Raw genomic sequence first — 25169 nt, forward strand, 5'->3', positions numbered from 1 at the left:
TATTCCATTTCAAAGTCTGAAGCAAAACCTGCTCCTGCAGTTCAAAAAAAGCCGCTAGGGGGCCCAAACCTATACCACTTACTCTCTGTCCAAAGAGCTATCTACCACAGGACCATAGCATGTCCAAAACACGAGATATCAAAACAGGAAGTTCCGCTGCAGTACCGTAACAAGCCGCTAGGGGACCCAAAATCTAATCATTTCCAAGTCTCATCAAGACCTACCCACCTACCAAATATCAAGACAATCCATCCAAGCCTTCTCGGGATATGCTGTACGTTACAAACAAACACACAAACACACACACAAACACACACGCAAACAAACGCTACCCTCTGCATAACCTTCTCGGCAAAGGTAATCACGGCAAAACATGCCCAGAGGCTGCCGGACAAAGTACATCCCAGGCCTGAACGATGAGTCCAAGACACTGTACGACGAATACGTGAATCGTTTCGAGTCCGACCCATTCAGTGCATCAACACTTGAATGTGGAGACCTACTCACAAGCATAGTCACAGAAAGTCGACAGAGGCGATGGCGGGAGTTCGTTGAATCGACTGACCTCACCCGTAGTAGCCGGAAGGCATGGAAAACAATCCGGATCCTTGGAAATGACTAAAGCACAACCAGTGCCACAAGTCACTGCAGATCAAGTTGCTCACCAACTACTTGTAAACAGCCAAGGAAACCCAAACCACTACTCCCCAAGAGCCAAGCTCCCCAAAGCAGATGCTACGATCTCCGAAGGAACCTCACATTTCACAAGGCCCAGCATGGAGATCTACACAACGCCATTAAGGACATGAAAAACAACAAGGCAACTGGACTTGACGACATCCTATGCGAGCAGATCACAATGGCTGCTCAACATGCGCAATCTGAGTCTGAACACCAACAGGATCCCCAAAATCTGGAGGAAATCCAGAGTGATTGCCTTACTGAAACCTGGGAAAGGTCAATTCATACCCAAGAATTACAGGCTGATCTCTCTGCTATGCCACACATACAAACTCTTTGAAAGACTACTACATACTGAACCATATTGCACCACTCGTGGATGAGCTCCTCATTCCCAAGCAAGCAGGTTTTAGACCTGGAAAGTCTTGTACTGGCCAACTACTGAATCTTACACAGTATATTGAGGACGGGTATGAGAGAGGTCCATACTATGCTGCCAACCATCTGCGGGCCAATCCTGACAAAACACAAGTGAGCGTCTTCCACCTGAAAAATAGGGATGCAAACCGCCAACTGAGGGTCTGTTGGCAGGGAAAATGGCTGAGTAGTGCCAGTAAGCCAGTCTACCTTGGTGTCACCTTAGACAGGACCCTGTCATACAAGAACCACATCCTGAACACCAAAATGAGGGCCTGCATGGGAGGGTTCCATCAACGCTCTACGCTAAATTCGGAGGGCTGGTGACGTATTATGCTAAATTCAGGACACTCTCTATGCTCTATGCTAAATTCTGAAGCTTCCCAAAGCATTATGCAGGCCTCAAAGACCTAGCGGCTGAACTAAGGCGTCAAAGTTGGTAATGTATGAGGTTTGGAGGTGACAATAAGTAGTCTTGAACGTATAAACTTAAAAGTAAGACTGATAACAGCCAGCTCCCTATATAACTGATGCTGTAACATTCGGGGCACGGTCGTCCATAAGTATCAAGAAGAAGAATACAGGCCGGCCTCCATTTACAGCCAAGCGGCTCTCCCGCCTGTCAAACTTCTAAAAACAACTCTATCATCAAACAAACAGATGACATGACAATTGCTTTCATGTTCTGATCTTTGCCATTCATTTGGTTTCAAGAGGGTCAGAGGCAGGTTGACATAGTGGCATTGATATTGAGAGTAATCACTCAGGACTAGTGAGGAGACTGTGATGTTGCAAAGCTTAACCTGTTTGCTCTACCCATGCTTGTAGCCAGGATTGTGTTCGTTTATATCATGTATAGATTATTGGACAACTGAGCGCAGAAGGGTTCGGCACGATTTATAGGGGACCAGGGGCATGCTCTCCCCGGAAAATTTTCAAAATTCAAGCCTCTGAAATGGCAGTTCCTGCATTTTGAGGATTTCAAAGTAAGAATCGAAGGCTATTGATAACAGCACTGACAATGGAGAATACATTCATCATTCTTTTCGGCCACATTTAGTGGAGAGCAGGATGGTGGAGCAATCTTGGCGGGAACGGTGGACTTATACTCCCGCCAAGTAAAGCCTCGTAAGGCCCGATAGTGCCTTAATTTGCAGGTCCTGAGGTTTAAAATCTCAATCTATATATTGCCATCTGTGCAAGATGTTCCAAGACGGCCAGTAATCATCCTTAACTTTATCAATGCCGTAAGACAATATAACCAGGAAGTGCAGCAGATACAGTCAAACCTGTCTATAGCGGTCACTCAAGGGACTGGCCAAAACTGGCCGCTAAGAACAGGTGGCCGCTATGGAGAAAATGTCGATTAATTGACCACGAGTGACACATGTTTTCAGTACCCACTGAGATATATTTATTCACCGTACAGTACACATGTAAACAGGTAAGGCACATTTTAGAAGTTCGATTGTTGTTCTTTTACTCCTAGTTAGTTTAGAACAAAATACATGTTGCTCAGTTGTCACTTACTGTTCGTTTTCGACCGTTTTCAAACATAAAATCGTGGCGACAATTTTCCTTAGTCTCTTGTTGTGGCTTGTGTTGATCAGCATCTACCATTATGCTAATAGGGTACTCAGAAGAAGGTCGCTCTTTTGAGGGCTTTTTGTCTTTTCAGAAAATTGCAACAGCCCAAATTTTACATCATAGCAATATTATCCACATTCATTTTGAAGCTTTTGGTTTAGTAATTATCCTCAGTGATACTTTACAGCAAAATAAATTTAGTACATTATACCTCCGTAACAGTGGTATCTTCCGTTGACCTTTATGCTGCTACCTATCCAGTTTGTATCAGCGCCATTTTGAAAACTGCGCGTAACACGTTTTGAGCACAATTTGAATGAAGTTCCCGGTGAAAACGGAAATTGGGCCGGCATTCAAACATTTCACGAACTTACCGCATCAGGTACATGTGTGGGTTGTATTTTCCAAAAAGCTGTCGTAATATTTGTCCAGTCGAAATGCACAAAAATGGTCAATTTTACCACGATGTACAAACGCAAGCCATGTGAAGAAAACTATACTTGACTTCGCGTCAAACCATGGATTTTCTAACAAAGATAAAACATTCTGGTTTTCTTTATTATGATCCTATCCAGTTGAGGCTACATAAATTTGATAACTGCGTGAAAAAATGAAGATTTTGAACCCGGCGTGCGGTGGCGATGCGGCTTCTACCGGCGCGCCGTGACCATTATCGGCAGTGTTACTGTACTCGCGGGACTGAAAATCGTCTGGCCGCGACCGCGTTGGACAGGTGGCCGCTATAGCCTAATTCTTAATGCTTATGTCAATGGGAAAAATCCAAGGGACCGACAAAAAGTGACCACTATGGGCAGGTGGCCGCTATGCAAAGGTGACCGCTAATACAGGTTTGACTGTACCCGTCTCGCAAGTCGGGTATACCGGTCATAATTTGTAAAAGCGCACACAATATACCATGAAAACATCACCAACTTCGCTCAAAACAAGTCCAACAGCTACAGCTGCTTGGAAATTAAAGACACTCTCGTGTCCAGCGCACTGTGCGATCATTCCCTTGTATGTGCCTTGCTATTACACAAGATTTTGGGAACGAGTTCGGTGGATTGTTCCATTGTGTACAGGGGGAGGATTGCAAAACAAAACAGACTACGCACTCGTTTGTGACTTAGGCAAGGTTGGAAAAGTTTGACAACGCTTTACGCACAATTCATCAACTACGTTTTACGCTAAATTCCTGGTAGCTACTACGCATTACTTGGAATTAAAGTGGTCAAAAACATCAAACGCAAAATACCCAGCTTACGCTCTACGTTGAATTAGAGAGGTCGGCAACACTCTACGTAAAATTAAAACGGCTCACTGTTTATGTCACTTACATGTTGGTTAGGTTTATGTTAAACGACCTGTATCTAGCCCCTCGGGGCACAAATGTACAATAAGGGTCTTCTTCATCATCATTACGCTCTACGTAAAAGGGCATGCAGGCCCCCCAAAATGAAAGTGGGTGCCAGGAACAACATCCTTAAGAAACTTGCAAACACTCACTGGGGTGCAGATGCCAGTACTGTACGAGCCACAGCCTTTGGACTATATGTTTCTCTACAGCAGAGTATGCAGCCGCTGTGTGGACCATGAAGCTGGACCCGGTCCTGAACTCTGCTTGTAGGGCCGTCTCTGGCTGCCTATGCCCCACCAGAGTTGACGACCTATACAAATCTACTTACTGTGCAGTATAACCCCACACACACACACACATCAGAAGAGCCGTGGCAGCACAACAAGAGAAGCTCAAGCAAGAGAGCGACCCACACCACGTACTCTACCAGCATGTTCCTCCACAAAAGAGACTCAAATCAAGATACAGCTTCATGCAATCAGTTGGACCACTCAGAGGTAGTGCAGTGTCTCAGAGGATGGCCATGTGGTCTCATCACCACCAGACAGCACCACATACTAGTAAACTCACCATCCCCCGAGGGAATCCCTTCCTCCAGGAGGGGGGAGGCATGGCCAACCTGGTCATGTCTCAACCGCCTCAGAACAGGCATAGGAAGGTGCAAGACGGTCTCATGAACAAGTGGGGCCTTAGTCCAGATGGACATGTGGCAGGAGCAGACCATGAAACACCTCCTCGTCTGTCCCCTCCTGCCTGAGCCATGCACCAGAGAGAACCTGGAATCCCTGACTCCAAGAGGAAGGGCGGTTGCGGAACACTGAAGAGGAAGTGTGTAGCAGACAGAAGTACCAGTGGTGACTCGGGAAGAAAGAAGAAGACTGTTCTATGTTTACCTTGAAGTTCCTATTATTATTTCCATCAAAAAATATAGTTTAGGGTGTGTCTGTTTGTGTTTCCAGACAAATTAGGCAGTAGTCAGCATATATATCTCAAGAACCTCTGGTGGCCATGGATGGATTATATGATATTTGATATGTCTGTAGGTGTTGGGAAGACAAAAGTCAGTGTCATTTTTTGGCCCCCTGGTATGTGAACTTGGTACTGCAGCAGAACTTTTTTTTTTGACCTGGACGTGCTTTTTTTTGGTGGCAGATAGCTTTTGATGTAAGGAAGAAGTGGTGTAGGTTTCGCCCCCCTAGCAGCTTGCTCTGGAACTGCAGAAACATTTTGTCAAAATCTTCCAAGGAGAATAACTGAAGAAAGGAATGACGGATTTCCATGATATTCAGTATGCAGGTAGCTTAGACAGAGATGTAAATAAGGAGGTATAGATTATGAAAATTGGTAAAATTGGACTGTGATATAAATAATATTGCGACATGTGTAAGTTAGTTAAAGGTGTACATGACCAAGCATTAATTATGTAAATTAAGTGGAAGTCATATCCATAATTAGAATATTTCATGGAGACATGAGGTCTCCAAACTCTTGTTATTGTTAGAGTAAGAGAATGTCAGTTTTGTAAACAAATATTATAAAACCCATAGCATATAGGCAAACAGAAACAAATCAGAATCACTCTGGTCCTTTGAAAGAAAAGAAATGTATTTCATGCTAATGGCTGCCGTAAATACCCATCTATAGTCTGATATCTTTTAGTACTATTGATTTTCTGAATTGCCCCTACTAGAGAGAGAGGACCTTTTATTCCAAGCAATCTTGGATCCGATTCCTCCCAATCACTTTAGTCAGGGACACAATCAATCAGTCTCTAGTGCATCTTTTTGAGAGTAATAGAGGAACCATTCTCCATTTATAAGTGTTATATAGCTCAAGGAAAAGGGTTAATAAGAATCTTTATGACTATAAGGCTTGGCATGGAGTATAACTGACAAAATTGCTCTCATTGTGGTAAAATAGAGTACATCGTTTTGTGCAGCAATGCATTAGAGCCAAATGTCTGCCTTGCAATCATGGTTTTGCCAGTTCTTATCTCCATGAAAAAAGACTTTTTCATGGAGATACTGTTTTGCGTGCGTTTGCGTGTTTGCGTGTATGCTTGTGTCACCGGATGCTTAAAGTCAGCATAACTGTAGAACATGTAGATGGATTGTAATGATATTTGGTAGGTGGGTGGGTGTTGGGAGGAGAAAGTTCAAGGTCGATTTTGGGCCCCCTGGTATGTGTCACTGGAACTGCAATGGCGTATTTGTAAAAATCTTCCAAGGAGAATAACTGAAGAAAGAAACGACAGATTGTCATGCTATTTGGTACGCAGGTAGGTTGGACAGGGATGTACACGCTTAAGTGCAAATTATGCACATTGGGACTGAATTTGCATAAGTAAGGAGGAAAATCGTTTGCATGTGTGTATGTGGGTGTCACCGGATGCGTAAAGTCAGCATAACTGTAGAACGTGTAGATGGATTGTAATGATATTTGGTATGTGGGTAGGTGCTGGGAGGAAAAAGGTCAAGGTCGATTTTGGGCCCCCTGGTATCTGTCACTGGAACTGCAATGGTGTATTTATAAAAATCTTCTAAAGGAGAATAACTGAAGAAAGGAACTGCTACAACAGATTTTCATATTATTTGGTACGCAGGTAGGTTGGACAGAGATGTACACACTGAAGTGCAAATTATGCAAATTCAGTGTGTTTGCGTGTATGTTTGCGTGTGTGTATGTTTGTGTCACCGGATGCGTAAAGTCAGCATAACTGTAGAACGTGTTGATGGATTGTAATGATATTTGGTATGTGGGTAGGTGTCGGGAGGAGAAAAGTCAAGGTAGATTTTGGGCCCCCTGGTATGTGTCACTGGAACTGCAATGGCATATTTGTCAAAATCTTTTAAAGAGAATAACTGAAGAAAGGAGCGACAGAGTTTCATGTTATTTACTATGCAGGTAGCTTAGACAGAGTGGTATACAATGAACTGCAAATTATGCAAATTGGACTTAATTTGCATAAGTAAAGAGGAAAATCTATATTTGCAGAGTTGTCCATTGCATATTGTGGCACATCTGTTAGTAGCTATTTATAGCGAAAGTGGGTCACTTCTCCTGGGCCCGACAGGTGGGGGTCATACCATTGAGCGATATAGAATGGGGGAAACTGGTTTAATAAAACACAAAGTTTCATGGAGATTTTGGGTCCTAAGACTCTTGTTTTGAGTGTGTTTGCGTGTGTGTTTGCATGTTTGTGTCACCGGTTGTATGTTTGTGTCACCGGATGCTTAAAGTCAGCATAACTGTAGAATGTGTAGATGGATTGTAATGATATTTGGTATACAGGTAGGTGTTGAGAGGAGAAAGGTCAAGGTCGATTTTGGGCCCCCTGGAATGTGTCACAGGAACTGCAATGGCGTATTTGTAAAAATCTTCTAAGGAGAATAACTGAAGAAAGGAACGACAGATTTTCATGTTATTTACTATGCAAGTAGCTTGGACAGAGATGTATACAATGAAGTGCAAATTATGCAAATTGGGGCTTAATTTGCATAAGTAATGAGGAAAATCTGTATTTGCAGTGTTGTCTATTGCATGTTATGGCACACCTGTTGGTAGCGAAACTGGGTTGAATATATTCCCCAGGGCCCGACAGCTGGTGCTCAAACCACAAAGGGATATACAACCAAACCTGTATACTTGTTATCTCCATGAAAAAAGACCAACAACAAATAGCTTGAGCAAATAAAAAACAAATTTCATGGAGATTTTGGGTCTTCAGACTCTTGTTTTTATTAGTGATGCTGAAGAAGAGTAATGGATGTCACTCAAAACGTCCGGAGTTAAGTCTCGGAATTTTATGCAGTTACAGAGTTTGAATTGTCTTTAAATATTTTCAACTATTTCTTGCAATAATCATTATCTCCAAAAATACACAAAATACAAAAAAAACATAATGTAGTTTATGGCTGGTGGAACATTAACACCAATTATGCAAATAGATTCCTAATTTGCACAAAAATGCCATAATTCTTCTAAGTTGTAAATGGTTGGACTGTCAACATTGTGACATGTGTAAGTTAATCAAGGTGTAAACATGACCAAGCATAGGTTATGCAAATGTGTAAGTCATTTGCATATTAATATGAGGTCTCCGAACTCTTGTTACAGGTAAGTTTTACGCAGCTTGTACAATGTACAGTCATGTACTTACCATATTATAGAAAAATGTTGTGTTACACCTTGAGGCAGATAATGCTCATTTGTCTTTGTTGTCTTTTTGCAGGCCTTGGCCTTGGTCCCCTGATGGATACTGTTATTCAGATTGATCCAAGGTACGTGACTGTGTGTGTGAGGGCACTCAGTTGAGTAGAAATTCTAAAGTTTATGATGCTTGCCTTACATAGATAGATCCAGATATTCTGTATTAATCATATAATTTTCTACCCTTCTTACTTATCTGACTGTGAGTGTTCAACTTACAGTTTCAATAACACTATATATAATACCATTACATGTTGACATTAAAGGAGCAAAGATACGATGTCGTTGTGTGGTGAGAACTGATAGAAAATCCAAGCCCTAATAGACTGATCCTGACTGTCCATCACAATTAGGGGTTCGACCAATGAGAGAGTGACTGCATGTTCGTCAATTATTTGCATTTTTATGTTTTAATTTTGCATTTCTACGTTTTGAAGGAGGTGGGCGGGGCTATGGTATCTGTCTATTTACACTAGGCGCGTGAAACTAAAAGATCACCATGTAGCTTATTTTGTGCCGCTTTTGAGCACTTTTGATAAGAAATCCGCACGCAAATGTGGTTAACAGTGGCATTAAATGACAATTTCATAAAGATTACAGCACCTAGAACATTTCCAGTTTTCAAGCCTCATAAAATGCTCTGTGTGCCTTTAAAGTTTTAAAAAAACTCAAATTTCTAGTCATTCCTTCACATAGTAAGTTTCAATAACATTATACCATTACATATCGGAATTAAATGAGCAAAGATATGATGTCGTTGTGTGGTGAGAACTGATAGAAAATCCAAGCCCTGATAGACTGATCCTGACTGTCCATCACAATAAGCGGTTCGACCAATGAGAGGGTGACTACATGTCCGTCAAATATTTGCATTTTTATGTTTTAAATTTCAAATTGTATTTCTACGTTTTGACGGAGGTGGGTGGGGCTATAGTATCTACAGTATTTACAGTAGGCGCGTGAAAGTAAAAGATTACCATGTAGATAATTTTGTGCACTTTTGCGCACGTTTGAAAAGAAATCCGAACACAAATGTGGTAAAAAGTGGCATTAATTGTCAATATCATCAAGATAATTACCCACTACAATATTTCCAGTTTTCAAGTCTCATAAAATGCTCTGGGTGCCTTTAACATGTATAGTAATTTATAAATGTATGTTGACTAAAGTATACATTACACGTATATTGGACAATTATAGAATATGTTTTGAAAAGAAAGTTCAATAAAAAGTTACCATGAATTGTTTTCCATTGATATATCAACATTTTGTCAGGCAGAGCTATTTTCAATTGGTGTTCCCAAGGACATTATATAATGTCCTTGGTGTTCCCAGTCTGTAGACTGAAAAGTGTGTTGTTGTTCCACAGCATCATTCCTACTGCGTTCATTGCCACCACTGTCGTGTTTGTCAGCTTCACGTTGAGCGCACTGTGGGCAGAAAACCGCTACTACCTGTTCCTGGGAGGTAATTATAAGGCAATTATATAACATCTGGAAGTGTTCACAGCGGTTCTATTTTGAAATCGTGGTTACCTCTCCGCTGTGAAATCATGACACCACAAATATATTTCCATTGTATTACTACCGTGACAGTAAGTACATATACAACTGAACATTTCTCGTAATATTACTGCAACCTCGTAATCTGCCTGCTGAACATGTAATTGCCACCTGTGCTAGACAATTTATTGATTCTACCAACTGTAGCGTTACTATCAATTCAAGTCAATACTTGCTTTGAATGACAATGATTTTAGTGTTGATAGGTTCATACAAAAATGTTCTTATATATTCAATGCTTCACTGAGTACTATATACTATTTCGACTACTAAAAATGATTTTGTATTATGATGTGATTCTAATGTGTTGTTATCTACTGCTAACAATTCAGCCTATTACAAGGTGGGACACTTTGAGGTTTTTTACAAGACTTAGTAAACCATCAATAGCTGAACCAATAGATATATGTAGAGGAAAAATCCACAATAACATGACATGTAGTTTGACTGGACATTGCCTGTTCTGTATGCAGGGATCCTGATGTCAGGTGTGCAGATGCTCATGTTTGCTGGGCTGTTCAACCTGTTCTTCAGGTCCTACTTCCTATTCCAGGTACATACTATTAGTAAGAATGGTCTACACCTGCAGGGCAGGGACAAATCTATTTATAGACCAACTGTGTAGATTTGTCTAAATTAAAGAACCAAATTTGGCACACATGTAACTGAAAATATTCTATACAAATCTGCATATGGAGGCATCCCAATTTCTACCCAGGTGCACTCTGGTGGCATCTTGAATTTAGAACCCCCAAATAGACCACCAATTTTTAAGAATTCAGTGCTGTCTTTACGGAGAGGGTCCAAAATTTAAACAGCAAAATAATGTTTTTTCATATATGCTGGAATAGCCTTCTACGAAGACCATAAATCTTTCTTTTTTTTAATGCTTCTTTTAAATTTTGATGCAATTTTAAATGAAAAATGTATAATTTACTTTCAGTACATTCAAAAGACAATTTTTCAAGGTACTGTACCAAAAATGATTTTATATCAAGTTATTATCAATTATTTGAATACATATCCTACTTGCCTTTATAGTCAAGTAGTAGATTCTCATAAGAGACCTTTGGTAGAAAGTGAGAATCCCTCCATATAATAAGTTTCGCACCATAGAATTGTAGCTTGATGTCTCTTGATTTTAGGTAATACATGTACTAAATGTATGATGCGCCCAAAATAGCAGCAACTGGATAAAATTTTGAAACAGTCAGACGTTTAAAAAAAAAAATTATCCAGTTGCTTGTGTTAATGAGTACCTGGATGTCTAACCTTCATCTACATGTGTGATGTACTAAGGCCCAGGTGAGATGCCATGGTTCTTGGGGTGTCTATTATAAAGTAAGCAAATTTATGCAGATACATCTGAAATGGAAAATAAACCAGACTGTGCAAATAAAGAAGAATGCCTAGAAGTGGTCAGTTAGAATGGCCCAAAGGAGTGGAGACATTGAGCCACTTCCTTTGCCACTGTGCCAAGGATTTTGCCCGGTACCTCGTCTGGGCCTGCTGCCTTGTTGTTTTCGAGGGACCGGAGTTCAGTGATGCTCTTCAATTTGGGGAGATCATCTACATGTAGGCTTTCCATGTCTGGAAGCTTTGGGACCTCATCTAGGACACTTTCATCACCTTCCATGTGTCTGTTGTGGAGTTGTCTGTAGTGTTCTGCCCAGCAGGCCAGTATGGCGAATTTCTCAGTTATGAGGGTTGCACCATCTGCACTTCGAACAGGAAAGTGTGCCTCTCATTGAGAGCGCTGTAGAATTGTTGTCGCTTGCCATTTTCTGCGTAGCCCTGAATCTCTGGCAAGGCGAGTCCAGCATTCGTTTGTCATTTTCCTTACTTCTCGGTGTGCATGGGACCAGGCTTTAGCAAACCTGTCTCTTTTGTCTGGGAATGGGTTCCTGTGGACAGTGTTGTGAGCGTTGTGCTCTGGTTCGCTTGGTAGTGGTGCCGAGTATTTGGGTGCTAGCTACTCTGTCCAGACAGTGGTCAGTAGCTCTTGCATGTGGAACTGCTCTTACTGCGTACATGTATATGCTGATAATTAATTGGTAGCTGTTGGGATGCACCATGTGATTATGACAATTCATCCATACCATTTCGAGTTATGCTGATTCAAACTTTCCAACAAAATTCCCATACACTTCCAGAATAGCTGCTAGTTGATTAGAAAATGCTAGGTGGCGCTTTTAGAGCCGGCCTCGGATTTCTGATGCTGTGCGGTTTTTAAGTATGTTTTAACGTGTTTTGATGTCGCTTCTGGTTTTATATTCGTCTTATACTGAACATACTGGGAATGCTCTGGTCTGTCTACTTTGACTGTCGCAAGCCGTTTCTTCATATGGTGGTGACGGACTCCTCAGCAATAGTGACCCTGCTGAAATACAACACATTCCTGAAAGGACGAGGATACTCCGTCAATTACAGTGTAAACGCCTTTCTCGCCCTGAAAGGAAGAACGTCCTCGTTCCCCGTATGTTTTTATGTAATCCCCAATCATTAGTGAACAAACTCAACGAGTTTCAAGTCACACTAACACACCACTCTGTTGACATCGGTGTTGTCTTGGGATCTTGGCTGTCAAATTCCCTCCCGCTTTGTGCTATCGGACTGGATGGCTTTAATCTGTACTCAAGACACAGAACAGACAGAAGAGGAGGAGGGGTAGCTGTGTATGTCAAGGAACAGATCCCTCGAGGCAGTAAACTGAATACTCAGTACCTGACAATGTTGAAGTTGTATGGGTCTGGGCAAGACCTCACCGTCTTCCAAGACCATTGTCAGCCATCGTTGTTTGTGGAATATACTCACCTCCTAACTCACCCCACCAGGACTTGTTGATCGACCACCTGGTAACGGTTAATGTGATGACCTTTGTGCAAAACACCCCGATATTGGCCTTGCCCTCCTTGGAGACTTCAACAGAATGGACATTTTGGAGCTCTGCAGTGGAGGTCTCCTGTCACAAGTGGTCAAGAACAAAACAAGAGGGGATGCAGTATTGGACTTAATAATAACAAACATGAAAGACATCTACGAGCGTCCAACTATCCTTCCCCCAGTGGGTCTGAACGATCACTCGTCAGTCCTTTGGACCCCAGTTGTGAAATTCGCTGACAACAAGACCACAAAGAAGATTGTTCGACTGATGGGTGAATCAGAAATGCACAAGTTTGGGAATTGGATTACGTCCCATGACTGGTCCCAGGTGTATGAAGCAGAAGGAGTACCTGCAAAGGCGAATGCATTCCATGCGATGCTGGAAAGCGCTGTCAACACCTTCTTTCCACCCAAAATCTTCAAAACCCATCAGACTGACAAACCATGGATTACTTCTCACATAAAACACCTGATCAGCTTAAGGCAGAGGGCATTCCACAGTCAACTTCCACTGGAAATTCTACCAGAACTTAACTCAACAAACACTAGCCACCGCAAGGAAGAACTACTATGCAGACCGGGTTAGCAGACTGAAGACCACAAATCCGCAGCACTGGCACCAAGAAGTAATGAACATGGCAAATATGAGGAAAACTAACTGTACCATAGTGTTCCCTTGGATGGCGGCAGACGACACTAGTACTGCAAATACAATCAACAACAAGTTTTCCGAGGTGTCGAATGCCCTTCCTCGACTAAACACTTCCTTGCTGCCGTCCTTCCTACCTTCTCCTCAACAGCTACCCACACTCCAGGTCTGGGAGGTGTACCAATGTCTCCGGGCGTCCAGCCAGCTAGCATTGAACAGCTCAGACCAATCTCACTAACCTCCCAATTTGCAAAGATTGCTGAGTTCTTTGCTTGCAAATGGATCTCAAAAGACATTCATTTCGACACAAGGCAATTCAGCAGCCTTAAAGGCCGTTCTACCGTCCACACGCTCGTAAGTCTTGTCTAGACAGACTATGCCGTGGAGCTGATAACCCAGGAACCATCAGTACCATCGTAGCCACGGACTTCTCAAAGGCCTTTGACCGAGTCCATCACAATACTGTAATAGCCAAGCTGCTAGACAAGGGTCTGAGACCAGAGCTAGTACCGTGGGTCTGTGACTGCGAGGAAACAGCGAGTTGGGTACAGAGGATCACTCTCCAACTGGCAGATGCTCAAGGCACTTTACTTGGCCCCATCCTCTTCCTTGTCCTGATGATGATGCTTCAACTGGCATACTCAGTTTTGCTTTGAAATTACTGGATGATATGGACTAATGTTTCTTCATAGACCAACTAAACTCTTGGACAAGAAAAAACCATATGCTTTTAAATGGTACCAAGTGTCTAGCAATGCACATTACGTTCTGCAGGAACCCGCCACCGTTCCCTACATTGCAAATCAACTCCTCAACTCTGTCTGCTGTGCCTTGTTTGAAAATACTCGGTCTCTGCATGCAAAAAGACCTTCGTTGGAATGAGCAAGTCAGTCACATGTCAGCACAAGCCGCAAGAAAACTGTTCATTCTTTAAGTGACTCAAAAAGTTCGACCTTTCACCTAATGAACTACTTGTCATCTACATGGGGTATGTTCGACCCCTTCTTGAGTACACCGTGCCCATCTGGAACCCAGGACTGACAAATCACCAAGGTGACCAGCTAGAGAGGATTCAAAGGAAAGCTTGCCGTATCATCCTTGGCCGTGCCTACCCTGGATATACGGATGCACTGACACATCTAGGTCTCACTACCCTGTCTGAAAGGCGCTATAGAGACTATGTCTGAAGTTTGGTAGAACTCTGCTCGACTCTGAATTTGACCACTGGCTGCCGAGTCGTATATCTACCATCTCTGGAAGATGTACGCGAAATGGACATAAACTGAACATCCCTAAGGCAAACACACTGAGATTCAGTATGGTTACTAGCTCATATATGTGAATGTTGCCAATATTTTTGAGAAATGATATTGTCTATTATTTGAATAAGTATCGTTTTTATATATGTATGAGATTATCTGTAGGCTGACCGGATTGAAACTTGTTTGTACTGTACATTGGTTTTTAATTCAGTGTTTTTACAACTGCGACAAACCAATAAAAGACATCTTGTATCTAGTTGACCTAGACTTCTATCACTTCTTTGTCGGTCCAAGAGCTATATACCACTCTAATTTGATGACCGTACTATCTTCAGATCAAAAGATGTGAAAATCGGAAGTTCACTACCATTTTTCCTCATCAATCATACAAATTAGGTCCGACATAATTAGTATCATCACTATCTAATTATGTGCATCCATGCCACCATAACCAACAAATCATGCTAATCCATTCATAACGACTTCTGCCGATTCAACCTTCCGGACAAAAATGCCATTATAATGATTGCACTTCCAGAAAAGCTGCTTGGAGGCATGTCGTAAACTTTGAAAAATTGCAATATTCCCGTTTTGTCACTCCCACCCCTCTTACAGGCACAACTGTATGTGGGCCTCGCCATCTTCTGTGCCTTTGTGCTGTATGACACCCAGCTGATTGTAGAGAAACGCCGCCGCGGAGACACTGACTACATCTGGTAAGTGTGGTAGAACACCACCACAGTTTGTAGTACCTCACTGGACCACTAGGGCGAGCTACAATCACAACTTGCCACTATGAACTACATGTACTAGTTAACTTATATTGTCTTGTCTTGTTCAGAACATCTTTTTTATCAAATGGACATCATGCCTGATATGAATGAAAAAACAAAGCTTCAAAAGTTCGGGTACATGTACTAGTAATATGTTCTGGAGATAGGGGTAACCTGTAAAGAAAACTGAATGAAGACCGTTATTGCACATTTCTGCCACACTTGGCTAAGTACAGGTCACAACAAAACAAAAGAACAAGTACAGTTCACGGATACAAAAAGAATATATCTTTAGATAAATTCTACTTCTCCTCGCTTTTCGGTTATAGTAGATATAAAAGAACAGACATGTTTTTCAATCGGAGGTTTGTCTAGTCGCATTAGGAATATGAATTTTTGTACAGTACTTAAATGTGTGAAGTAGGGAAATAGGTTTTGTACAAGCTTATACAATTCATTTCTTTCTTGGGTATATAATCTGCATTCTACCACAAAATGACATTCGTCTTCTATTCTATTCAAAGTACAATGTTTACATAATCGTTGTTCTAGAGGAGTACGGGACTATGTCTTCCCGTTTCAATATGTAGTTTGTGGCAGCTGATTCTTAGTCTTGTGACTGCATTCCTGTCCCTCATATTTGCATTGCTTAAATATTTTTCTTTGTCATATAAGTAAAAAAAAAATAATATGATCTTAACTTATTTTTGGCAGCCCCATCTTTGTTGTCGTTATGTATTTCTTTTGGAAACGTTTGGAGGTAAATGTCTTTTATCCAAGAAAACTGTGAAGCAGAACAGTCTGTATTTTGTAGAATGAAAACTGAAAAATTAATGCACATATTCTAAAGTAACAATTTGAAAGTGTTTTAAAGGACCAGCTGATTGGAAATGACATTGAATACTAACTCAGCTAGAAAGTGTATGAAATGTATTTTTGGTGAAAATTGATTTACATTCAATTTGATAGCTTACTCCATATATGCTTACATGTTGAAAGTTATGCACCCATTTGACCTCTGTGGAGTTGCAATGGTATCAGGACAGTTCGACCACAACGGTTCGGCCCCAGGCCCAGGATGGTTCGGCCCCAGGTTAAGGATGGTTTGGCCCTGTTAGTTCTTTGGTGTATGTGTACTATGCAATGTACATATTAATAAAAAATCAATGTGAAATGATAAATCCTATTGAAAGTTAAGACATTCAGGCATTTCTATTAGGGTATGGATCGTAGAATTTGGCAAAAAAGGAATAATTGGCCAGTAGAGTCATTCGTATCCACAAGGTTACAATTCCCCCTCGGAACTGCATCTGCAAAATACAACCCTGTGTTAGTCAAACTCCACCGGCAAATGTTCTCCCTTTAGCCGGCGTAGTTAGTCTGGTAGAGACTTAATTCTCAGTAGAGACTGCATTTCTTTGCCGGACATCTTCAACTTGTAGTTTGTACTTTGTTGTTTGGCCGAAACGCGTGATTTTCAATAGAGACTGCATCCCTCTGTCAGAGAAGGAGTCTGCCTACATGTTTCTCCAGGTCCCTCTGTCAGAGAAGGAGTCTGGCTACATGTTTCTCCAGGTCCCTCTGTCAGAGAAGGAGTCTGGCTACATGTTTCTCCAGGTCCCTCTGTCAGAGAAGGAGTCTGGCTACATGTTTCTCCAGGTCCCTCTGATCAGAGAAGGAGTCTGGCTACATGTTTCTCCAGGTCCCTCTGATCAGAGAAGGAGTCTGGCTACATGTTTCTCCAGGTCCCTCTGATCAGAGAAGGAGTCTGGCTACATGTTTCTCCAGGTCCCTCTGTCAGAGAAGGAGTCTGGCTACATGTTTCTCCAGGTCCCTCTGTCAGAGAAGGAGTCTGGCTACATGTTTCTCCAGGTCCCTCTGTCAGAGAAGGAGTCTGGCTACATGTTTCTCCAGGTCCCTCTGATCAGAGAAGGAGTCTGGCTACATGTTTCTCCAGGTCCCTCTGTCAGAGAAGGAGTCTGGCTACATGTTTCTCCAGGTCCCTCTGTCAGAGAAGGAGTCTGGCTACATGTTTCTCCAGGTCCCTCTGATCAGAGAAGGAGTCTGGCTACATGTTTCTCCAGGTCCCTCTGTCAGAGAAGGAGTCTGGCTACATGTTTCTCCAGGTCCCTCTGTCAGAGAAGGAGTCTGGCTACATGTTTCTCCAGGTCCCTCTGTCAGAGAAGGAGTCTGGCTACATGTTTCTCCAGGTCCCTCTGTCAGAGAAGGAGTCTGGCTACATGTTTCTCCACGTCCCTCTGTCAGAGAAGGAGTCTGGCTACATGTTTCTCCACGTCCCTCTGTCAGAGAAGGAGTCTGGCTACATGTTTCTCCACGTCCCTCTGTCAGAGAAGGAGTCTGGCTACATGTTTCTCCACGTCCCTCTGTCAAAGGAGTCTGGCTACATGTTTCACCATGTTTGGATTTTGAGAGAGATGAATCGTCATTCGAGACCTCGCCAACATAATATGTTAGATAACTCACGGGATCAATTAGTTTTTCCTAGGGCCAAAACGTCCTGGACCTGGGGCCGAAACATCCTGATATGGGGCTAAAACGCCATGATCTGGAGGGGGTCAAACTATCCAGGGGCCGAAACGTCCATCAATGCGTTGTTTGGTGGATTGTGAAAATCTCTATTCTTTGATTTTCTTTATACTTGGCTCAATTTTACCAATTGAAAGGTTTTTCAATTCGAGACAATTTTAGCCATTTTGTCACAAAAACCCTGAATGATGGGTTTTATCTCACATGAAAATGCCTAATTTTGTATATGTCACAGTAGAGATGGCGATTCAGGAGAATCAACAGACTGCGATCGCGATCTGTTTTCTTTACCTTAGCATCATTAAGGTTGGATTAGAGTTTGTCCTAGGACAGATTGCAATCGCAAATTGTATACTAGTAGAATCGGCGATAGTCCTAGGACAGATCGCGATCGCAGTCTGTCCTAGGACAATCGCAGATTCTACTAGTACAAATTGCGATTGCAATCTGTCCTAGGACAAACTCCGATCTAAACTTAATGATGCTAAGATAAGGAAAAGAGCGATTTTTTTTATAAACCATGATTTTATTTAGTATTCACAAACTCTGATCCAAACTCAAATGATGCTAAGATAAAGGAAAGAGCAATATTTTTTTATAAACCATGATTTTTCGTAGTATTGCTGCAAACCTACTGTCATTCATTCAAAGTTGTGAAATCATTCAGTATATGTCTGACTGTGAAATGATATAGGTGTGAAACTGTAGTATCTTGAAACTGAGATTGATACTTTGACACCTGTTTGATCACTTTACAATTGGTATTGTTCTCCAGACCTAAGGTTGTGAATTTAATAGGTGTGAAACTGTGAGTAAATCTTGACACCTCAAAATTTGCATACTGAAACATTGTTTGATCACCTTCTTCCAACTGATATCTTTGCACACATTATTAAAATTTTGTCACTCAACTTTATCAGAAATTACTTTATCAAACAAATACTGACATGAAATTTATCCATTATGAAATATGAACTAGTTAATAATTGTGAATGTAGGTAGTATGCTAAAACTAATTGAAATGTTGTGCAATGATTCATTATATTTTCCAAAGCATTTCCATCTAACCAGAATTTGTTCAAGTAGAATCGCCGTTTGTCCTACTTAGGACAGATTGCGATCGCAATCTCTACTAGTAGAATCGGCGATTGTCCTAGCCTAAGGACAGACTGCAATCGCCAATTGTCCCGCCATCTCTACTGTGACATATGTCATATTTCATTTTTGACAGGAAAATCGTTTCTTCCCTTAAATTTACCATGATTGGCGAAACAAAAATGTTGTTCTTTACAAAAGCTGAGGGGATATCCTTCCTTCTCATTATGGCAGAACAGTGTGTCCACACACTGTTTTTTCAATTATTCTGCCATAAATTGCTGTAAAGATAGGAAATTGTGAAAAGCTTCCAAAAATTGTGAAAAAGTTTTCCTTTTTGTTGCCTATTTGACATGATTCACTCACTTATTATGTATATAGGCACAGTGTGGACCTGTTCCTGGACTTTGTCAACATCTTCCGCCGCATCATGATCATCCTGGCACAGAGGCAGCAGGTCAGTACCTACACACCTGCATGCCTGGGTAGGCTATCAGGCGATTGGTTGATTGATTGGTTGCTTGATTGATTGATTGGATGATCGAGAGAATTGGATGGTTGATTGATAGAAGGTAAGAGAGAGAGACAGAAAGACAGGGAGAATGGAAGGAATGCAATACTAAGTACATGATGATTATCGATCTCTTTCATGTTACAGTCAAACCTGTATTAGCGGTCACCTTTGCATAGCGGCCACCTGCCCACAGTGGTCACTTTTTGTCGGTCCCTTGGATTTTTCCCATTGACATAAGCATTAAGAATTTGTCTATAGCGGTCACCTGTCCAACGCGGTCGCGGCCACAAGCTTTTCGGTCCCCCGGGTTTAGAAACACTGCCGATAACGGTCACGGCACATGGTCGCCGCGCGGCAAGATTCAGGAACCTTCTTTCAAATCGCCAATTCAGCAAAAAAATATCATTATACAGTGTAACAGTGTTACCCATGAAAATGTTGTTAATGGTTTTATTTTGCTCTTGCAATTGGTGTGGGTTTTAAACTTCCAAAACCACTAAGAAGCCAAAAATTTTAGACAAACACAGCCTCTTCCGTGCGGTCCGAGCGGGCCTGTACATGTTGGCGACGCTTCGTTTACTTGGGTTACTTCACTAGTAGTAGCATGGGCGAGCAGTTTGTTAAAAAAACACAGACACCTTTTATCTTCTTAAAAAGGTTATAGTCATCCATTCTTTGTCTTAGACTGAAAGCAGTCATCTTGAGCCGATGGTCGTCTTGTGGAAGTTAGACCAAGTTTGACTGTATGTAAATAAATGTACTGAAAATATGTGCCACTTATTGCTCGTGGTCAATTAATCAGCCGTTTCTCTAGAGCGGCCACCTGTCCATAGCGGTCGGTTTTGGCCAGTCCCTTGAGTGACCGCTATAGGCAGGTTTTACTGTACTTTTTTTCTCCAAGAACAATTAACCCAAATCGGGAACTTGCATCAGAATGACAAAATCGCAAGGACGTAAGTCCAACGTGGGTGCAGAGACACCCGGTATGTATTTCGTAAAATGAATACACCTCTGGGTGGACAAATTCTTGTTGTCAGTGCGGGTTTTGTATTACGCTTTGGGCTCCCGCCTCGGGTGAACAAATTCAATGACTTGAGTTTATCCTTGAGACTTGACTTGATGGCGCTATGCCTGCCAAGCGTTGCGCCCCTAGATGGCACTAGTCGTGCCTCGAGATGCGCCAAAATGAGAACAATGACCTAACTGTTGAATGATAAAGTTATTTTAACCCTTCTCCTGCGGGACCCAATATATTGGAGTTGCACTTATAGAGCCTGTATATTTGGGTCCTGTATATGAACAGGTTGGGGGTATTTTTCAGCTGAACGCATCACACCGCAGCGAAACGCACTGAATGCAGAAGTAACTATAGTCATTAGAAAAAGTAATGATACTCATAATTAGCCCATCTTGAATCATGTAAAACCTTAGATGGTCATTTTGTTGTAGTGAATAGTTTTATTCCATACTTATGTCTTGTTCTATGTTAGCTGTTGTTGCCAGACTTTGTACCTGCTGCAATTAAGTTCTTCTTTACATCTCATTGTTCAGCTACTTGTCAGGAAATAGCTTTCTCAAAGGTATTGTGCAGAGATGCCCCACCACTCATCCACTGCAAACTACTTGTACATATTTTCATTGGCAAATCTAATGATTATCCTTTATTTTGTTGTTGTTGTTGCTGGAGTGTAGTGAGGTATGAGTTGGATTCAGAGCGGTTGACAGGATCCTGAATATGGGGTTGTGTTGATTAAAGTTTTCTGTAGACCGTTTTCCAACAAACTAAGAGAAACAAAACTTAGCACACCCCTTGATCTTTAAACGCTTGATAACTGTGAACCTAACTGGCTGTAACTTCTCACATTACTCCATCATAGCGGCTGTACAAGAGGTACTGTTGGGGGTTCAGAAATAAAAATTGGCATGTAAACTGAAGAAACATCCATTATTATGTAATTTTAGCTTCGTACATGAATTTTAAGCGGGTAAGATCTAGAGAAACAGATCTTCTAACAGACTACTGAGGGTGTGGTCATCTTGAAGTCAACTCATTCGCTCATAAAACTGTAAACAACAAATTGAGATATTTCAGTCTCAAGAAGAGAATTATGTGACTTTACCTTTGTGCTAAATTTTAACTCATTTGATTAGAAACTGAGCTACATGATGTACATGTAGTTTTAAAACCATTTGCATTATATATTGATGGACCCTTGTATCATTGACAATGTGTGATTCCCTTTCCTATGATAGCCAACTCATTATAATTATAATCACATGGAATGTGCACAAGGCCTGCTAGTGCCAAGCCCAGCTCAGCTCAGCGCCAAGCCCATTCGTGGTGGTGTCATCAGCGTCGTGAAAGGAACAGTGTGTGGAGTAATGTGATGTTCACAATTGAAAAAAGATTTATACTTCGTCTTTTGGATGGTGAAATCAAAGTCACAGTGGAGGCGGGGAGAAAAACCCTGCACTGACTGTTGCACAGATGGAGTGATCATGACAGTGTTTGATGGCAGCATCACAGTGGGGCGTAACTGCCAGAGGAACAAGGCTCTTCGACCCAGGCAACCTCAAGGTGGTGAGATAGAGGGACACCCAACAGAACTTGACCTTCGACGACACCTGGTAAAAGAATGGCCTAGGACCGTGTAACAAGACTGTTGACAAGCATGAGGAGGATGTGCCAGGCTGTGGTGACAGCGGGTGTCATGTCCACCCAATACTAAAACTCCTTCATCATCACTGAGGCTCCTTAACACAATTTTTTTGTTCGAATAAAGAGTAACCTTAGGCCACTTTAGACTTGCATCGTTTTAACCAACCTGAGTCAATTAACTGGTGTGTGTCACTTAATTGTTGCCGGTCTAAAGAGGAAATAAGCGTCATATGTCGGTTTTTCCACGAACCGACCCAGACCACCTTCCAATGCCTGCGCCGCTTCAGTGGGGGGCCGTGGCGGTTCCTCTCTGTGTGTAAAGAGAAACTGGCTCCAGCAACGCTTAGGATGTCATGGGTCATATGCTAACGATATGCTAATAGACCTGTGCTAGCGATAGAAGCATTCTGAAACGTTTGTGTCACTGAAAGCTGTTGAATCTTTCAAGTGCAATGGCCTGCCACCAGTGGCTGCTTCTTCGGTGCTCTCCTATGACCCGATCAACGTGTCCGGCTTGCACTACCGCCAGCGCGGCGAGGATGAACGCCCGGTTCAAGCTTGGATCTTGACCATCTCTGTACATGCGTCACATCCTCCTTTATTGTTGGGCGCATCTCAAATGCAGGAAAATGCATGTAGCAAACGTAAGAAATATGAACTACTGCAAGACGAAAATAAGTAGCTGACTTCTACCGCCATTTTGATTCGCGCGTGGCTGTAATATCCTGCGCCATGGGTGGCGCACTTGGCTTCCGCCCGTAGGTCTAAAGACAACCGTGACCGGTAGCGAAGCGTTGTGTGCCTGTTATACGACGCAAGTCTTAAGTGAGCCTATTAGTAAGCTTTGATTAATGTGTATTCAATTTGTTGATTTAAGTTTCATATCACCCTTGTACACAAGTCAATATATACCAACAGAAAGAAATATACTGCACAGAGTGTCTGACTTTAGTAGGGTAATCTCTGCACTTTTTTATGCAACAAACTCACGTAAGCAGGCCTGGTGCTCGTTCCAGGAATTACAGTTATGATGAGATGGCTTTCATAGGAAAGAAAAACACACAAGCTTTCTAATGATAAGAAGTACATTGAAATTGATAAAGAAACATTGAGTCATCCTTCATTAAATGTCTTGTCTCATTTCTTGACAGGAGAAGAAATCCAAGAAGTAATGGAACTGGGCATCCCTATTCTCCTGAGCCACCAGAATGGAGACAAGAAGTTCATGTTTCAATCTCTTCAAGATACAGGCTAGAGTTGTATTCCTCATTGTTTATTGTTATGCTGTGAAAACATTCATGTAGGTGATGTTATATTGTCTCATTTCCTTAATCCAGCTAACTTACTAGATAAATGATTCACATCTACCACTGACCTTCATTCAATCTTTACGACTAGACTAGATTCTGAGATTACTTACTGGGTGTTTTGTGTGACATCTATCACTCTTCTTCAGCGTCACCAGAATGAACTGGTAAAACGAGTCAATACTTTGGTGATTAGTTTAGAAATATTTGTCTCCATTGTAACTAAGTGATACAAAATAGATGCAAAGATGCTAAGTAGCACTGTGATTCATGACAGTCATGAACTGTATTATGCATAACTCACTCTCCAATTTTGTCCCAAGATATCATACCGTTTTGAGTTTGTGGTTCTTAAACAATATACCTTAGAATGGTGATGGCATGATTTTCCATGATTGATATATTTTGTCTGGAAGCAATTTTTACTGTTAAAATGCATTTGGTGTTTGTCATGCAAATATTTTAGTATTTAGTTTGATGTATCACTACTTCAATGCTTAATGGAAATCTATGTAATAATAACACTGTATTTATCTCATACATACAGTATATGCTCAAACATAAAACATATTGATAAGGTCTGGAGAAAGTTTCAAAAACAATTTGCAGCATCAGAACTGGTGCATATTTTCCTTTGGTACAGTTCAAGGAGGATCCTGGAAGCATCCATGTAGACATGTAATGTGGCTATGGCATTCAATCTTGCTGTGGGAATGATACTGAACTGACAATAAACATGGTGTTCTGAAGGTTTTGTCTGGTTTCAGAAATTCAATGATTCAATAAGAACATTCCAACTTAAAAGGAATGAAATGACACCTGTCAAAACGGCTATTCAGCTGCAAACAATGCCCTAATTTGCAAAGTCATATCTAATGATCTCTAGATCTACCTGAGCTACATTTACTACACTCAGACATCCTTTTATAGAAGTTCCTCATTGATTATGCAAATGAGTTGGATGGAAACTACCAGTTCAAAATTGCTGCCCAACTAGCCTGTGGCTATTACAAAGGGCCAGCCCTGCTGACAAGGACAAGACAGTACATTGGAATTTTAACATGGACAGTATAACAAACTATAACAATATTCTAAGTACATACACATAAAAGCTATTACTACTACTACACAAGATGTATATTATACAATGTACATATTTTAAGGACTTTTCAGTGGTCCCTTGGATTCGTTTTTACATTGACCCAATCATCAACAATCCTATCCTACCAAGTTCTTTGAATCAATCCCGGCAATGAGAGACAAAGATGCATGGGGAGCCACCACAAGTCAAGACTAGAACGGCTTGACATAAGAATTGCTTTATCTTGAGCGGTCCCAATGTTCAATGACGTCATTGTTACTGTACAGTAGCTTTATTACAGGGTGAACCAGGAAAAGTATGCTCCAACTTCTGAAGGGTTTCTATAATCAACCCTTGGAGCAAAACACCATTCAATGGACACCCTGATGACATTTTTTTTTATTCCTTAATACTATGTCATTTATCCTTGATCACCATCAGTGTTACAGAACTGTAAACAACGGTCCAACGGTCCAACTCCGTCCATGACGATCGAACGGGTTTCAATAATGGCGGACAAAGTGAAATTTATCGTTTACGCTGGGGACGGTTCCACTTACGGTGGGGGGTTGAAAAACATTGTTTT

General features: G+C 41.5%; 1 protein-coding gene across 1 annotated transcript in view; it reads left to right on the top strand.

Moving 5' to 3' along the window:
- LOC136421174 (bax inhibitor 1-like) overlaps window positions 1-24251 on the top strand; it is a 100021-nt gene extending 75770 nt beyond the window's left edge. Inside the window, exons 5-10 of the mRNA XM_066408344.1 lie at window positions 8274-8322; window positions 9621-9718; window positions 10287-10366; window positions 15223-15323; window positions 19404-19479; window positions 23347-24251. Of these exons, the coding sequence (XP_066264441.1) occupies window positions 8274-8322; window positions 9621-9718; window positions 10287-10366; window positions 15223-15323; window positions 19404-19479; window positions 23347-23367 (425 nt within the window). The 3' untranslated portion in view covers window positions 23368-24251. The remainder of the gene's footprint in view (window positions 1-8273; window positions 8323-9620; window positions 9719-10286; window positions 10367-15222; window positions 15324-19403; window positions 19480-23346) is intronic.
- Window positions 24252-25169: the final 918 nt, after the last annotated feature.

This window comes from Branchiostoma lanceolatum, chromosome 15 (genome assembly GCF_035083965.1).
Source record: "Branchiostoma lanceolatum isolate klBraLanc5 chromosome 15, klBraLanc5.hap2, whole genome shotgun sequence".
NCBI classification, from domain to species: Eukaryota; Metazoa; Chordata; class Leptocardii; order Amphioxiformes; family Branchiostomatidae; genus Branchiostoma; species Branchiostoma lanceolatum.